Source organism: Anopheles aquasalis, chromosome 3, assembly GCF_943734665.1.
Source record: "Anopheles aquasalis chromosome 3, idAnoAquaMG_Q_19, whole genome shotgun sequence".
Lineage (NCBI taxonomy): Eukaryota > Metazoa > Arthropoda > Insecta > Diptera > Culicidae > Anopheles > Anopheles aquasalis.
Genome location: NC_064878.1, coordinates 25,486,244 through 25,504,095, shown reverse-complemented (window position 1 = coordinate 25,504,095; position 17,852 = coordinate 25,486,244). Strand labels below are relative to the sequence as shown.

Below are 17,852 nucleotides of genomic sequence, written 5' to 3'. Positions count from 1 at the left end.
TCTGTATCGTATGTAATTCCGTATCTTTAGAGCTCTTCGGGCAGAACTGGAGGAGATGACACTGGAGTATGCAAAGACCGAAGGCAAAAGAGCTAATCTAGAATGCATTTCTGAAGGCTTAGCACAAACTTGCGAGAAAATAGAAGCGTACATTGCCGAGAAACGAAAGGAGCTAACGGTGCGCAATAAGGTTGTTGGAAAGAGTGAACGGAAAGAGCTGGGGTACGTGTATCGTCGCGGGTTATTTAATGAATCTTTACTCACCAGCAAACGATTTCCACTTTCAGTAAAATACAGTCGTTAACTGTGGAGCTGCAGCGGTTGACTGAAACGAAGCAACTCTTGGTTGTAATTATGGAAAATGGCAAAATGGATCTGGAAAAAATGGTTGCCGTTGCAAATGAGACACTGCGTGGTATTGATCCAACGAACGGCACACAGTCTCCCACACAGTGAAAGGTAATGCAATCTGGAACTCTTGCGTAAATACTCTGTTAAATGAAACCGTACTTTGCATAGGTACCATTTGTTTTTTTATTGTTAAAAAGATTATCACAATATCACAAAATTATGGCGAATTCGTCTCATCAGCATCCACCACTTTTTTCCTTCGATTTGAAGAAGTCGATTCAGATTTATCAATAGTTTCAAGTAGTTTGCGCCAGAACTTCATTGGCTCAGCGAATTCTACCGAGCTTCTAAAGTTTTCCGCAATTGCCGTCGACAGTTCGTGCAGTCGTTGGTTAGCTAGGTCCATTCGCTGAGGTTCTACTGCCTGAACATATTTGCGAACACTTTGATCAAACCTAAAGTACACATCAACCGTTTTCCCTACGATGGTCGTCTGGAAAAAAAAGTTAGATATGATATATTTTTCATTGAGTTTAATGCTGATCATCCGATCTGCACCCTAGGCACTAACCACATCCCGTTCGGCTTGAGTTTGGGCAATGCTTAACTTTGATTTCTTTGCACCCGGTGGCTGCTCTTCCTGGATATCGTTTTCTATTAAATCCTGGCTCATCTCTGACTCTTCCCTAGCGCCGCGTGGTTTGTCTCGATATCTAACTTCACATATTTGCTTGAATACGTAAAGCAGATCGAGAAGCGTTCCGACGCCTTGTTTGCATTTGACGAATTTGTTTTTCTCTAGCTGCTCATGGATTCGTTTTACGTTCTCTAGCAGCTTCAATAGACTGTTATCGTCGATGTTTCGGATAAAAAAATCATAAATTGCAATACGCTTGCTCGCTGGTACATCAGCATTTCCGAACAAAACGCACTCCTCACTACCAGCATCAATCGTCGGGAACATTTCACTATCGGCGTATTTCTAAAGAAAAAAATGGAAAGACGCAATGAGTGGTAGCAGTAAAAGAAGCAATATTCTTTACACCTACCAGATACTGATTAAATATAAACACGCATTTCAGTAGGGACTCTTTCAGCAACTTTTCATTTTTTGTGTGAACGTATTGCTGAACAATGTACAGTGCCTGCGCCGCAATTAGATCATTCTCGTCGATGATTAACATCAAAATGCACAAAAGCACTTTACCGCGCATTTTAACATAATCTTGTAGAATCAGTTCATTTAAATTGATCAATGCCACACTGCGCACCGATACGCAGCTAGAGTTTAACTGACCAATGACCATGTTTACTGAGGAATTCACCAAAACGGGATCCCTATAAGAACATTATAAATGACAAGGATAATGAAATGGAGTATCAGCAAACACTGGAGTTAATGTACCTTTTGCAAAGATCCGCAAACGCAGTGATCAACGTGCATATGATAGAGTCATCCATTCGTTTGTGCTTTAACAGTCGATTGAAATGTGGTATCACTGTTGTGGAGATGGTATTGTACTGCAGACTAAACTTGGCTAGGGCTGTGATGCTAACGTTCGCTTTTTTCACATTATTTGCCGATATTTGCATCGGTTCTGAAAGGAACAGACATTGGCATATGTTCAAATGCTGATCATACACTTAGCTAATAGTATTACACATACTCTGGTTACTCTCGCCACTGGCTGCAAGTTGTGACAAATATTCTAGCAGTATGTTGATAATTTCTGTGTCGGGTTTTTCATTTGAATCAGTAACTGCTTCAGCATAAACTAGCAACGTAATGAGATATCGCTCGTTGGTTGTGGTCGAACTCAAATAGTTTGTCCGGTAGTGCACCAAATAATTGGCGCATCCGCTACGTAACTCATGCATCCACTCGTCTGTAGCCATATCATTCGATTTTTCCAATATCATACAGCACAAAGTGTAGATCGAGCTCACGAGCGATACATTCGTGCTGCCGGTTCGTAGAATATCCCACAGCATCTTGAATAAGTCATTCAATTTAACGCTGGAGAAATCGTGCAACCAGCTCTTGATCACGCTCAGAATGTACTGCAAACATATCGTTGAATTGTACTGCACCAAGAGGAAGAAGAAAGATCAAGATAAATTGTAAAATATCTAAACAAAAGAACATTGCACAACTAATACTTACCACATCTTGCTGCAGCATTTCCTTCAATATTTTTATCACAACATCCGGATTCTTTGATTTCATTTTGTTTGCGATGATCGATAGAACAATCCACGCTTCAGTGTAGTTCACCGTATAGATGTGCGACTCAATAATGCTGAAATTGTTTGCCCTGCAGGGCAGAAAAGGAATGGATTAGGAACAACTAGTTTATTTCTTATGAACGAAGATCTTCTTACGTTAAAAAAGATTTCTGCACCCAAGAGTCGATCGCTGCTTTCAGCACATTGATCTTGCCCAGCACCAGTATCGACCGAACGATCAGCCAAGGAGTAAACTTTTTCCTCGAAGACGAATCCTCATAGCGACAAATGTTATCGAAAACATTCCTTTTAAGGCTCTCGATGGCCGATTCTTTCAGTTTCTCATCATTGTCCTCCAGGAAAATGAGTATACATTTAGACCACAGCTTGATGATCGGTGCATAGTTGGGATGGAGCGTCAAAAGCTTGCTCAAAACGTTCAGCGCCGTGCGCCGCACCAGCATCACGTTATCTTTCGCCAATTGAACCACGCTGGAGGCAAACAATGGATCATCGATTCGATTGCGATCCAGCTCCAAAATGTACTCTAGACAACTGAACGACACTCTACGGATGGCCGAATTGGATGATCGTAGTGCTTCGTAAATGATCGCCGGAAGGGATTTCAAAGTTTCCCGTATCGCGTCCATTCCTTCGATACTCGTTGTTTTTTCTTCATCTTCTCGAGATGTGCTCGCTTTCTCTTGGGTTGCACCGCCTGCTGCAGAGTCATCAAGGGTTTTATTTTGTTGGGGCAGGTGAAATAATGTCCTGGAGATCCCTAGATCCATCTCCGCCATCTGATACAGTTCTTCTACGTCGTTCATCTGCAGATAAGAACTTTCCTCGTCGTCCTCGTAGTTGCGAAAGAAAGCATCGTGGAATATTTGGTGAACTACTTGGTTGCCGTTTTGCATAAGTCTCAGCAAGCATTGGAACGCCTTTAGTTTGATAGAGTTGTTTTTCTCCGCCAGTTTGTTACAAACCAGGCGAATCATTTCTATCTCTCGAGGCACCGTTGATATCTCCGAACGGAACAACACCCAATCGACGGTGCACTCCATGGTACCGAGTCTAGCGATGATTTCCAACGTATTGCTGCGAGTGCTCGAGTCAGCCTGTGTTTCTAACTGGCTCAAATATTCCACAATCGAAACGTTGCATTTGCTGTACAGTGCAAGCTCGTACTTTACCGCCACATCCAGTAAGTACGCATAATCATCCGCTTTAGCAAACACCTTGGGCGGGTTCGTTAGAACCGATTTGATGAAGTTTGTCAGGATGCTCGATGTGTCTTTGGGGTGCTGTTCCAACAACTTTAGAAAAAAGTTATACACTTGAAAGGTCTGCGGTGCATTTCTGTACTCCTGCTGATAGAACAGAGCGGTCTTATTAAAAATCAAGCTTATGTTGTTCACACACTCGTTGTGATCATCATGTTCCGGCGAACAGATGGTGCTCAGTATTTCGTAGCACTTTCCAGCCAGCTTTTCAGCAAACACACGAACGGTTTCTTGCTTGATGCAGTACTTGAGAACATTCACCAGCCACTTCACCAGATGCAGCTTAACGGAGCCACAGTTTTTCAGTGTCATACAGCTGAGCAGCAATTCGAGATCCTCCAGTATTGCAATCAGATCGATTTGTGATTTTTTTCTCCCATCATTTTCCGCCTGCATCCCTTCCGCAGATCGTTCCTCTGTTTTTAGTACATCCAAACATTTGAGCAGGACTTGCTCATCGAATGCCCGCGTTTGTTTCTGTCCCGGTGTGCTCAGTAAAACCAGATACATTCTTGCTGCAGTCACTGCTAGCTTCCGTTCAGTGGAGTCCTGTTCCGCCAGCATGGGGAATGCATAAATGAATGCTAGAAACTGATCGACAGATATTTTCTTCGCAAAATATTGCCAATTATCGAACTGATCAAAGACACCCGCTGTACGGCGGATGGTTTTAAACGCAAGAATAATATCGCGCATTAATTCCAGCAGCTGTGCCGGTCGCTCCAGAGCACGTTGCACCATGGGAGAGTCACGTAAATCGAGCCTTTGATCGTGGGACTCTGATTCGTCGGCTCTTTCCTCCTGGTACATTTCGTCGATCAGCTCGACCGTCATGTGCGGATCAAAATACTGAGGAAGATGGTTCAGTAACAAATCCACATGTTGTGGAGTCATCGCGATTTGTGATGCTGTTGTAGAATGTTCATAAATTGGTCCGCATACAGTACGTCCGATTAAGCACACTCCTTTCGTTGTATCTGCTATGCAATCTTAAATTCAGGAAACTTTGTCGTGATACTGGACTTGAAAGAGATTGTGACCGTTAATGGAAAAGATCTTCACTGAAATGCAAAACTCCATTCTTACCGGAACAGACGCCGATGATTGTTTCGCGGTCGGAGTCTTTTTTTTCACTCCACAGCTGATTAATGATCGGATGGTTACTACTCCGAGAGTCGCAAAAACACTTAAAATACCGTATAATTAGATTTATAATGAAGAATATCTCACTTTTCGGGGCAATTTTGTGCAACGGGATTCAAACACATGAATTTCAAACCAAAACAAACAAAACAACAATGAATAAGAAGAGGAAGAAGAGGAAGAAGAAGAAACCCAAGCAGAAAATTCGTAGATGTTTCGCGCTGTGTGTGACCGCGGAAAAACGCATAGAAAAATCGCACACGTGAGTTAAACCCTTTTTGTGTATTTTGTGTTTAATTGAGTTAAACTTGATCTCTATACAGCATTCTATGCTACAAGAAAAGAACATTAGAACCACTTCTTCAATTGCGATTACTTGATTAATTTGTGAAATTCTATATCTTTTCATCGAAAATATGTACGCGTTTTTCATCGACGGAGATTTGAATTTGTGGGGAAATGTGGTTTTAACTGGGATTCCCTCGTTCGATTGTTAAAATGTAATCAACTCGTGTGTAGATAGGGGGCATTTATTACCAAATTACTTATCTATCAGCTATAACTCTTAATGACCTTAGATGTAAACTCACTTCTACAGGGCAGTAACTCTATTATCCTTCATGGTTTGCGGCCGCCAGCCCTAAAACATAGTCCAACGCAGCATGATTATCCGTTCTTCGAGCGATCTAGTACCATAGACGATCGTCCGCCTGGTCCTAATGCCACTTGCACGTGGCTGTAAGGATTGGGAGCTCCCTACTCGTAAAATAAGTAGATAAACCCCAGATATGCTCGTTGCACGTCTAGCAGGAAAAGTGTTTGAATCCTGATGATCTTTCCAGCTGATGAGTGCTCTCTCACGATCTAGGAAAGAAGGCGAATAGCGAAGTAAAAACAGCGAAAAGAACACTAATAAGAAGCAGAGTTTTTGAATAATTAACACCAAACGTGACCAAAATCCCTGCTTTTTAAGTGATTTAAGGCTTAACTTGTTAAGATTTTATTTTAGAATAATTTAAGTATGGTAAAATGGTCCAATTACCTTTTCAAACCAAATAATAACAGCTGAAAGGAGAAGTTCGTGATCAAAACCTGGCTTATCTTCACCCAGCCCGCGATGAGCCGTTTTGTTTTTACGTATAGGAAGCCACATCGAACGGCAATCTCGCCAAGCAGCCAACAGTCGTCCTTGAAACACGACGCAACGCGAAGCCTTATCTGCCTCATCCCGTTGGAAATAACATCCTCCCTTGCCACGTCATCCTTTTATGCTGAAAGGATGAGCCTCCCTCCTACACCCACACACTCATAGACGCACGCACGCAACGAAGGATGCACGCACATAGCAGCTGCAGCCAGAATATGCAACAGTTGAGTTGGTGCATCGGACGGAGAAGGTGACTTTACGGGAAGATACTCCGTCACTGGAGACGAATGAAGTGATTAGTTTAACCGCTACTAAGTGTTGTGCGAATAGACAAGAATCACGATCTCCACACGATCGCGCGACCGTGCATGCGTGCCGACGCTTCACTTAACGAAGGTAACGAATGCACGCCAAACGAGATCTTCCTTGATCGTGTGCCTCCGGATGATTAGCATCTTGTCGTAGCAAAAAGTGTTTTTCCTACTTTAAGGTTGTTTAGAAAAAGGCACGTCGCGAGGCTCATTGAACTTACCTAGAAGCTCATCACGCGCAATATAAGCGGAGGTGCTCGAAGGGAGAGTAATTCCGCGCACTATCAGCTGTTGATTACAAAATGGTGCGATGCGATGGTGCCGCATGCTGCTGTTGAGTTGAGTTGTTTCATTGTCGCTTGCGCCAGAATTCCGTGGGAACGTGCGTGTCTGCTGGAAGGTGAAGCGGTGGCGATGGTCTAAAAATAAATCTTCGTCCGTCCTTATTTCTAAAAGACTTCTAAAAGGGCATTCAAGTCCGACGGAACTTGACAAAGTGATGCCAAATTAAAGTTAACATTCAAATTGCAATTTCAACGTCTTGGCGTCCTTGTTTGATCTCCCAACGAGCCTCTCAATCTAGGATTGTCCAAACCTGCGTCTAAACATAAGAATCTCATCAGCTCGCCTAATTCCCCAAACAAAAGTGAGCGCGATCTTCACACCACCGAACGCGATTCGGAACCACGAACAGGCGTGTAATGGCATGGTTTGAAAACAAAATAACCCCTACCACCAGCTAATCACAGCATGCGCACGCTCCTCGCCTCAGCGGGGTCTACAGCGTCCCCCCGTTAGAAACCCCTCCTGCGCCCCCTCCGTAGCGATAACGCATCACCGCACCGCGGGCGGCAACGCATCTGCGAAGCGCGATATCACCGATGGGGTTTGATGGTGAGGTTCAGATCGCGTTCAGCAAGTGACAGAGACAGACCACGCCAGCAGCGGCAGCAGCGGCAGTAGGTCCGCAAAAGCCAAACGACGCAGAGAGTGCGTATCGCGAGCCGCGATCATCATCACGCTAGGATCATTTTAACGGAAGCCGTTGTGGGCCTGAGGTTGTCAAAAACGGTTGCTAGTGGTGTGGAAAACCGTGGAGAGTATTTTTAGAATATTGGCACCCACCCCGGTCTACCGGTTTTTTGGCGTAGGCGACAGATAGCGGAGCGGAACAGCGGATTTGTCCCTCGACGACACTCGGGGTGGTCGTCCGGTACCAGCTGGGGTTAGTGAGAGTTCATTGAATTCGGACCAGTGAGTCTGTCGAATGTGTTTGGATTTTAACAACGACGTTGTGTGCGCCTTTCTGTTGCTACTGTAAGTGCAGTTTTTGGTTTTTTTTCGGTGGTTTTAGTGATTATTTAATCTTCATTTTTGACGCAATTAACTTCTGTAACTGTGAAGAGCATAATCTATAAAAGTTCTGTTGTTTGTGAGGTTCTATTAAGTGTTCGTTTTTCTTTCGGTTTCGAAATTTAACTACTTGCCAGATACTAAACACAAGGAAGCACGCACCGACACGATGCTCTCCAGTAACCTCTAAGCCACGGAGGGAATTGTGGCAAAATGTGGCGATTTGTGGCGAGTGCCAGCTGTATACCGCGATAAGAAAAGCCCCAATAATCGCTCTTGCCTGCGAAGTGATTGTTTATCGTTCGTTCGCCTCAAAACGGAGATCCATTCAGGGCTCAGCGGCCAATCTCGGCTACTCGAGGCTAGTAACACTGCCCCGATTGTGGATCTAGTAGTCTAGGTCGATACCTAGACCTGCGAGAATCTCGTGTTCAAACAGCGCCAACGCAAACCAGTGCACGCGGTCGTTTCCATGCCAATTTTACAAAGCAACCGTTGCCGTTCGTGCTCTATTCGGTAGATTGTTCTGCGGATGCTTATCTATCCGGTTCCCACAACTGCCTCGCCAACGCCTCATTCACCTATGTCAGCTGATATCAGCTGTCCGATAGGACGTGATAATAAATCAAAAATATTAACCAGTTGAAGGAGAGGTCAATTACAGGACAGCATAATGCGTGGCGCGTGTTTTTAATGTTCCTGTTGCTACACAGTGGCTCTCCGGTTGAGCTCAACTTATCCACTTATCTTAGTTGTGGTTTAAAGCATCCCAAAACTGATCAGATGTTGATTGGGAACAGTGAACGTGGCCTTTGGTACCCATGTTACCCCCCCCCCCCCCCCCGCGAATGCAAATCCACGACGATCTGCGTCGATGACGATCGCCGGTGACCGGTCCCCTATGGGTCAGGGGTTCTCCATTTCTTGGGCTCTCGCTTTGTCGTACAAACATCTCAAAAGTACCGGTTCCTAACACGCCCCCCATTGGTGTGTGGGGTCGTTGCTGGTGCTGCTGCTGCTGGCAACTGTTACCGAGCAGATGAGCAGGACAGAGGGAATCGCAAGAAAGAGGTAGCGTAAACAAACCTCCGCCGAAGGAGAGGAAGAAAAAAAAGAAGAAGGAAACGGCCGAACCGTCTCACCTTGACCTCGCTTCCTCCGTGGGTGCCATATGGAGACGCCACTCGGACGGAACCACCACCGAGCGTGTCTTATCTGGCGCACGCGTTTTCGGTTGACGGTGGATCGGCCGTTTAGCTACACCTTATGGCCATTGACACTGAGACGAGCCGATTCGGTAATGTGTGGCTGTACGACGTTTGAATGCACAAATATGCAACGCGGCAGGGGGGGGGGGGGGCGGTGCGCCGCCCTTGGGGAAGAGTTGCGCCATATCAGCCAGCCGGTTAACCTGATTCACTCGCACGCACGTACGCCAATCGAAATGCCCGGTGTGAAGGTGTGCATTTGAATCCGTACAATAGGCGATAGGAGTTTGTTAGGAGGAACGCATTCTCATCTCTCATCTGGTTCTTGTTAGGCAGCGTTAATAGCAGCGAGATGACTGGCATTCGTGGAAGAACAATGGTGAAAGTGTTGCACGAGTCACATGGCATGCGATTTCACGTACCGACTCAGCACAATGTCATTTTTACACGTTACAACAATGGCGAACGAGAACATTTTGAAGCGCGTAGTATCCTCCTCAACGCCTTCGATAGAAGAGAAGCTTCTTACCATTTCCGTAGTTGAGAGAGGCACTCATGATTGGCACTTTGCGTTGCTTGGTCAACAATAGGTAACCTTCCGTTGTCCACTCAACGCGCCGTCATCTTTTGCCGCCGGTTTTTCTATCGAATCGAGCAATTGAAAGTTCCTACTAGGTTTTTAGCCTACTCCTGCCAACGGTGCCAATCAGGATGAATCGAGCTTCAACCGGTTCAAAGTGATCTTTCTTGGATCGCGAAAAGTGTGCCGAGTTCGGCCATATTGCAAAACCCTTCTCGGAGCACTTAAACGTTAAGGTGACTTTCTTTCACGTTGTTGTACCGGGTCTCCATCGGTGACCCCAAAAAAATATCGCACAAGCTTTTGCTATCTAGTAAGCGATCAGATCGGTTCTGACAATCCAAACCATCCAAGCCATCAGCGCATTGCAGAGAATGGGGGGGTACCTGCACCAGGTCCTGCACTGACCAACATTTACATTTCAAATAATGTCCACTCAATGAAGGTGCCGCTACTCATCTCCATCCGTCTCCACCGTCTGGCCAGGTGAGGGGGGGGGGGGATGCATCTTGCAAAACGATCCCCCACAGCTCACAGTTTCTCACGAGCACGAGCAGCTAGCGGTAAACGGTCCAACGTGGTAGCGCACAATGTAGATCTCGCTCGGTGCGCTCAATAGATGGTGCATCCAGCTTTTTGCACGTGTCCGCAATCGATCATCGTACATCGTTGCAGCACACAGACAAAAAAAAATCGGCATGTCGTGTGCCACGCATTTCGTGACGAGTGAGTCAAGTGAATCGAGCTTGTTCGCTTTTGCTGAATGAAGCTGGACCCGGGAGAGTAATCGATTCCCAGCCGTGGGTTGGTGGAATTTGGGGTCAGTTGATGTAACCAGCGCCGGAGTGTGATCGGCCGCTGGTAGGGGGACCAAGGTTGCCCACGTTGACTCGCTGGTCAACGTGCCGAGAATTGATTGGGGTGGGTTGTGGGTGTTTTGATATTTTTTATTGGCGGCAAACAGACATCTCTTGAATACTCACTGCTTCAAAATTTTTGTCACACCTGATACTGAAAGCTAAACCAGCTCTACAGTGCTAAGTAATAAAACATTAACTACTAGTTGTGTGTAATTTATGACAAAATAATCGTCCAACACTAAAGAAGCAGTGTTTTGTTAACGACGAGGCGTCGTGTGGTCGTGCTGGTTAGTTGAGTTCACCGTTGCCACGCTTAATGACCCCTTAATTAGCATGCAAGCGTGTCAAGGAAGCTTCAAATGATGCGGGTATGATGAATGAAAGTAATAGCGCCATCACTTTCTCAAACAACAAGCCACACCAGCAGCAATATGCAGTACCATACGGGATGTTATCATGAGAATTAAATGGATCCTAGGCTTTTCTCTGTTAGTCAATCTTCCTAACGCGATAGTAGGCCATAGTCTCTGTTGCCGCGCAGCTTCCTTAGCAACGCTGGCAACGCCATTTCCCTGCTGCTGCTGCTGCTGCTGCTGCTGCTACTGCGATGATGCCGTCTTTGTTGCTCACCGAAGGTCTGAAGAAAGGCAAATTCACACGACACCACTGCAGTGCAGAGGACTCCCGGGATAGAGGGCCATACGATCATCGTGGAGCCATCAACGCCATCTTCACAGCAAAGTTGACATTGCACACGGTGGTGGTGGTGGCCGCAGCGACCTGGTGCTTGGTTGCGCGATAAGCGCCCCGTGGAAGTAGTAAACCATAAATTAATCCTCACTCCGCTCCGCTTTTGGGGCTGGATCCGGTGAGACGACAATAGACAACGATGTCTACCGCCAACAAGGTTGTTGATACCGGCCCGCCAGGGGGTTTTGGAAACAGATTATTGGTGGCTGCCTAATGCGCCATGCACCGTTCTGCCGTGACATGTGACAGGTACGGTTCGTGGAACGTTTTTCTACCAACCACACTATTGCCGGCACATTGCTCCGCCTCCGGTGGTTCCACCTCGCTGAGCATGATGTCGCACACGATTAGCGAAAGTGCGCATGCAGCGGTGCGTATATTGAAACGTTTGGTTGGTTGGGTGTCCAATTGATGGATGGATGGCTGGATGCGTACCAATATCAGCCTCGGGGCTTCTCGCAGGCTCTCGTTGGCGGCTACTTATCCAATTGAGCTATTGTGCGAGAAGAAGACCCCATTAATGGGGTGGACGATTGTGTTGCTGCTGTGGCCACGATAATCATGAGCGATAACGAACGTTATCCGCTCCGTGTGCGCTTCACTTCTAGGGTTCGGTGGCGCGAGACACGCAAACTGGAAACGAGCCACACAACGGCACGTGGAGTTTCGCTTTGCTACAAGAAGTTTTTGGCCCGGGGGAGGTTGGTTGGCTTCAAGGTTTCGTACTCTTTTCGACTGTGACTCGTGATAATGGTGGTAGAAGAAACGTTTAAACTTGAATCTAGTAACGTTACTTTACGATCGGTCTAACCGCCGATCATTGAAGGGAAATATCTTACTTGCAGCTACTCGTTTTTTTTTTGCTGAGCAGGAATCCAATTTCGAATCACATTTTGTGGATTAATTTTGCGACGAAACACTTCTTCTCGGAAGCTGACAGAACCAACCTTTAAACCGGTTTAAGGGATCACCATGGTTGGAATGCAACCAAAAACCGTGTACCTTGTGGCACCCTACCGAGTTCAAGAATTCTCTGGCAGACGGGCAGATTTCTTGGGGCTAAATAACGTTTTATTGATTTATGGAAGTTGAGGTGCTTGCACGGCAATAAAAGCGTTGTGTTCGTCTCCTGCATGCTCCTTCTCTTTGTAAAAAAATATTGAAAAATATTAAAAAGCTCCACCGAATCGTAAGAATTCGAAGAGATCGCAGCAAACACAAAGAGATGCTTTATTAATGCCGAAGGGCTTACGTTTCCTCTCTTCCCAATGGACTGTAGATTTCCATGAAGCTGAAGGCGCAGGATCACCACCGTAGCTGAAGCTGTGTTCGTATCGTGTGATCGTGTGAGGCGTTGCTCATCTGCCTCAGCAGAACCTCCCCAAAAAAAAACGGGCCGGACAAAATGCCGATGAAAGAGTGGATCTCGCAGCTGCAACCCGTGCAGCTGTACATTGTGCTCGCCCTTTCGGTCGCCTACTGCGTGGTGCAGCTCTTCGTTAGCCATATCTCACACTCGCTGGTGCTGCTGGTCAACTCCTACCATATGATGTGTAACATCATTGCTCTGACGGGCTGTATTTTAACGATAAAGGTAAGTCAATTGCTTTTTAGATTCATATGCGACCACCGCTGTTGTTACCGTGCCCTAATGTCGCTCTGTTAAACGCTGATGATGAGTAGCCGCTAGTGACTGCATCAATGGCACATTAGTTCCAGCTGCGTGCGCTTGCACTCATGTGGTCGGAATAATTTATGACGATCACAGAGAGTGGAGGCAAGTGGCATTTATTTCCCATCCTCCAGTCGACATACGATCGCTCTGGTTAGTAGACTACTACTTCTGCTGATACCGTCATCATCAACCCTTGCAGCACTGTATATCACTGCAAATTACTCATCGACTTTCGCTTTCGTACAGTGCCTTTGTTGTTGGCCACTTATCTGGTTACTTGAAGCACATCACAAAGCGCCACACAGACTCATGGATGGTCATGGTGGGCATTCGCTTTGCATTCTACAAACCTCTGGACGTGTACATGTGGCATTTAATGGGGTGGTTTCGATTGATCATAGCTTGTTGCTCCCTACCTGATCGTGGATGCCTTCCATGGAACGCATGGAGTGAAGCGCGTATGTGAGGGCATCCTCAAATGATTTATTTTATGCAGCAACTTATTACTTCATTCACCTTTAGTAACGGGGAGTAGAAGTGGCCTGTTACTACGGTACGCAACCACTCGAATTTCGGTCACATAATCGATCATGTGTCTGTAATTGCAAACTCAGGCCATATTCTGGGTTATTGCACACCCTGCTGTTACTGATTGCCAGTGATTACAACACAAGGGCAAAGATTAGGGAGGCGATTCCCTCTAGACTCCGACGCCATGTTAGGAACAGCCAAACGACCTATTGTACTCTACGTGTAGACGCATTCCATGGCGTCACTACTATTGCTTTGTAATCGTTATCATTTTTCTTTCTCCCTCATCACAGAAGAGTGCCAAACCGAAGACTGAGGAGGACCTAAAACAAATTGAGCACAGCGCTGATAAATTCGCGGAAGTTCCACTAGCCCTTGACGGACCGGTGGAAGTGGATAGCGGCAAGCCCGACGCCATCCCGCAACAGGAGCTAAGCGCCGTGGACATTAAGCACAATGTTAAGGTGAAAGCACGGCAGGCCCGGGAGAGTACCCTGAAGAATACGTTCGGTTGGGCACGGATCGACATCCTGACCATGCTGGTCGTGTGTATCTTTATGGCATCATTCTGTTTTTCGGCCGTTGTCGAAGCACTGCAAACGTTGTTCCACATTTCGCACCATGGCGATGCGATGCACTTTGCGGAGCATGTGCTGGTGCTCGCTTCGCTGGGGTTGGTACTGAACGGGATTTGCTATCTACTGATCGGGGGTTATACGTACCATCAGGGTAGCTTCCTGTACATCACTTCCAGCGGGAACGTTATACTGGACCACGTGATAAGTGGTGATGGTATACGGAAAGGGGATCGCCGTTTGTCCGGATCACGCCGGAATGCGTCTCCATCGCAACTACGCAGCAAATCGAAGCATGAGAGTGTCCGCGAGCTAATGCGAGACATTTGCAGTAAGTAATACACAGCGCCCTGGAATATCAAAAGTAAAATGATTTATTATCACCGTGAACCTTACGTAGGTACCATCTTTGTCATCATCTGCTCCCTGATCGTTTACTACACGACGGAGGAAACGGCCAAATTTGTGGATCCCGTTCTCTCGATCCTGTCCTGCGTGGTGCTTATTGCCTTGAGCTATCCTTACAGTAAGTTAATGGTAGAAGGGTGCCCTAATGGTGATCGTCTAATAACGGTTTGCTTGTTTCATTTTAGTGAAAGAATCTGGCATGATCCTACTGCAAACGATACCGAATACGATCGATATAGAGATCTTTAAGCAGTCGCTACTGGAAGGCTTCAAGGATATCGACAGTGTGCATGATCTGCACATTTGGCAACTGAGTGGCCACCAGTACGTGTCGACGGTGCACATCATCTTCGATAGTCCCAAGGTGTACCACACGATCCACGAGGCTGTGATTGAGTTTTTTCACGAGCAGGGCATTAACCAGGTAACGATACAGCCGGAATTTAAGAGTACGAGCGAAAGCCGTGCGCTTGGTGATGGTACCGAGCGGTGCCTGATCCAGTGCCGTACCCGTGCCCAGTGTGCCAGCCGTCGGTGCTGTGGTACGAACGATCCACAAGAACCACTGTTAACGGGTGTGATTGCACAGGAAAGTGCTGGAACGAGTGGTGAAGCGATACAGTTGACTCCTGTGGAGCCAGCTGTAGTTGAGGCCTCCACTGATAAAGTCGAAGTTCCAACGAATGTAGAAGCTGCAAAGGACACAATTACAGTACAAATAGGGCCAGTAAAGACTGATGACGAGCCACCGGGTGTGGCGGCACAAGCTTGCACAGACCAGGAACAAAAGATGTGACGAGTTTCCGCCGATTTTGGCGCTCATGCGGCCATTCAATTTCGATTTCTCCTCCCGAAGTACCAGAGGGTATTGCCATATTGCTTATACCGGTTGTGTTATGTGTTAGAGAGCCCGCGTAAGACAACGACGTATCTGCTGTCGGATTAGCATTTTATTTGAATTAAGTATTAAATATTAAACAGTTGTAAAACGATGAGTTGTTGAAACCACATCAAACGACAAACGCCAAGGGTGTTCCGAGGGCACAGCACAAAGATCGCTTTATTGGTCATTCGGTGTGCGAGTAAAGATCGTTTTTACAAGAGCGAAACAAAGGACTGCGGTATAGAAAGAAAAAAAAGGGGGGGGGGGGAAGTAGCAGCGACCACCGGCGGGAATTTCGACGCTCCGCTCCGGTGGTTAAGCGAAGTAATTCAGGTTCGCCTTCTTCTTCGCTTGCACCTCCATGATGGCCTCCATAAAGTCTTCATGTGTAAGCGCTTCGGCCGAACGGCGCAACGCGATCATACCCGCCTCAACGCAAACGGCCTTGCACTGGGCACCGTTGAAGTCATCGGTCGACCGGGCCAATTCCTCAAAGTTCACATCCGGGCTAACGTTCATCTTACGCGAATGAATCTGCATCACGCGTGCCCGAGCCTGTTCGTTCGGGTGCGGGAATTCAATCTTACGATCCAACCGACCCGAACGCAACAGTGCCGGATCCAGAATGTCCACTCGGTTCGTTGCCGCAATCACCTTAATATCGTCCGCCGAACTGAATCCATCCATCTGGTTCAACAGCTCCAACATCGTACGCTGCGCTTCACGATCTCCGGCCTTTTCCGAATCGAAACGCTTCGTACCGATGGCATCCAGCTCGTCGATGAAGATGATGGTCGGTGCCTTTTCCTTGGCCAGCGCGAACGCATCGCGTACCAGCTTCGCACCATCACCGATAAACATCTGCACCAGCTGCGGTCCGGCCAGCTTGAGGAAGGTGGATTTCGTCTGGGCAGCACAGGCACGGGCCAGGAGCGTTTTGCCCGTACCGGGAGGACCGTACAACAGGACACCCTTCGGAGGCAGGATGCCAAGATTTTTAAACTTTTCCCGATGCGTCACCGGCAGTACGACTGCTTCGATCAGCTCCTGGATCTGCTTGTCGAGCCCTCCGATGTCGGAGTACTGTTCGGTGGGCCGTTCGTCCACCTCCATCGCTTTCACGCGCGCATCGTACTCGGCCGGCAGCGTGTCCAGAATGAGATACGAGTCCTTGTTCACACCGACCAGATCGGCCGGCTTTAGCTTCTCCGCCTCGACCAACCCAATCTCCGGCAGGAACACGGTCTGGCGGGTCGATGTTTTGATGACGGCGCACTTGCCCTTGCGCTGCGAATCCAGCATCTTCACCGCACCATCGTCCTCCTCCTCGTCCAGCACCTCCATGTCCAGCAGCTCGATGACGCTCGACACCAGGTACGGCAGGGTTTTGTTGACCTTAATCTTGGACGCGTTATCCTTGATGCGCTCCTTGTGTGTACGCACTTCGTGCTTCATACGGGCCACCTCGCTGATCATCGCCTTGATCTCCATCTCGACCATCTTGGTGCGGGTCAGCAGATCCTCGGTCGACATCTGGAGCACCTCGTCGCTCAGCGTGATACCGCACTCCTCCCACAGCGCCTTATCCTCCAACGTAGCCGCCATTATCCTGTGTAGATTCTTTACTTAGTATCGCTTGCTCAGCAACTCACGTTTGGGATGGAAATTTGCTTTTCCGGGCCGTGGGGAACAAAAACGATTTTCTAGATCAGCGGCAAGATGACTTGGGGATTTTTGTTTTGGTCAAGGTGGGTATAGGAACCAGGTGCAGTCATTGCCCTTCGCTCGCCGCCATATTGGATTATGGCTATGCGACTCCGGCTGTCAAATCCATGTTTACCAAATCGACAGAAAGCGTTTGGTGATACGGAGGAAATCCGGAAATTTTGAATGGTTTTGTCAGGTAAAGTATGTGCTTTTCTGCGTTTATATGATACATTTCCTTATTTAAGATTAAACGAATGGGTTTTTACCGAAATTCATTCCCGCCTGCCCCTTCCTTAATTTATTCGAACCATTCGGATATTGAATTTAAATTTTGACCGTTGGTTAGAAATCGTTTGAACGGTGACCACCGGGACAGAATAGAGTCTCTGGAGTGATTCTATTGACTACCTCGCATTATCCGTGGTTCCTTTGGGCTGTATAGCATTCTTCGGGCAACATTAGCAGCTCCAGAAGACCACGGTGAGTGTGTGCCGATAACAAGAACGTTTTTTGCTTCACCACGTGTCTCGTGTCTCATGCACTACGCTAGACACCCACTCCTTTACGCTCTGCGAAAAGACGGGTTGCTCAACATCAAGCTGGCACGACCTTGCAGAGCCACGTGCTCTCGTTGGTCTATCTCCAGCGGCTGAGAGAATGATTCTGTTGGCGCACCCCAAATACCGTTTTGGTTTCTTTTTCCTCTTCGCTCCCCTGTTCTGTGGTGCACCAAAGCTTTAGAAGTTTAGAGATGCAATTCCGCGAAATTGCTGTGCATGTGGCGTTGGCATTTCCCGTTCACCGTATATGAAGTGTACGAGCGCCACTCTGCAGACTGGATAATGATGATGATGATGGCAT

General features: G+C 47.2%; 4 protein-coding genes across 5 annotated transcripts in view; 2 read left to right on the top strand and 2 right to left on the bottom strand.

The window, feature by feature from the left end:
• LOC126573945 (uncharacterized) overlaps window positions 1-486 on the top strand; it is a 1,678-nt gene extending 1,192 nt beyond the window's left edge. Inside the window, exons 5-6 of the mRNA XM_050233774.1 lie at window positions 31-222; window positions 288-486. Of these exons, the coding sequence (XP_050089731.1) occupies window positions 31-222; window positions 288-456 (361 nt within the window). The 3' untranslated portion in view covers window positions 457-486. The remainder of the gene's footprint in view (window positions 1-30; window positions 223-287) is intronic.
• Window positions 487-529: 43 nt separating this feature from the next.
• On the bottom strand, window positions 530-4,977 carry LOC126575311 (condensin-2 complex subunit D3). The gene is made up of 8 exons (XM_050235940.1): window positions 4,947-4,977; window positions 2,734-4,877; window positions 2,516-2,666; window positions 2,019-2,436; window positions 1,757-1,949; window positions 1,401-1,689; window positions 923-1,333; window positions 530-844 (listed from the first exon to the last, which is right to left on the bottom strand). Exons 2-8 carry the CDS (start codon window positions 4,752-4,754, stop codon window positions 569-571), a joined length of 3,759 nt encoding a protein of 1,252 aa, XP_050091897.1. The 5' UTR covers window positions 4,755-4,877; window positions 4,947-4,977; the 3' UTR covers window positions 530-568.
• Window positions 4,978-6,528: 1,551 nt separating this feature from the next.
• On the top strand, window positions 6,529-15,393 carry LOC126575114 (uncharacterized). Of its 2 annotated transcripts, none has more exons than XM_050235659.1 (5): window positions 6,529-6,546; window positions 12,492-12,806; window positions 13,712-14,324; window positions 14,394-14,519; window positions 14,587-15,393. In XM_050235659.1, the coding sequence occupies exons 2-5, from the start codon at window positions 12,618-12,620 to the stop codon at window positions 15,195-15,197; spliced, it is 1,539 nt and encodes a 512-aa protein (XP_050091616.1). In that variant the 5' UTR covers window positions 6,529-6,546; window positions 12,492-12,617; the 3' UTR covers window positions 15,198-15,393. The 2 variants fall into 2 exon arrangements, with proteins under 2 accessions (XP_050091616.1, XP_050091615.1); XM_050235658.1 differs by lacking the exon at window positions 6,529-6,546 and adding an exon at window positions 7,391-7,778.
• A 41-nt stretch (window positions 15,394-15,434) lies between these two features.
• Window positions 15,435-17,015, bottom strand: LOC126575116 (26S proteasome regulatory subunit 6A-B-like). The gene has a single exon (XM_050235660.1). The coding sequence runs from the start codon at window positions 16,887-16,889 to the stop codon at window positions 15,600-15,602; it is 1,290 nt and encodes a 429-aa protein (XP_050091617.1). The 5' UTR covers window positions 16,890-17,015; the 3' UTR covers window positions 15,435-15,599.
• Between the last annotated feature and the right edge of the window lie 837 nt (window positions 17,016-17,852).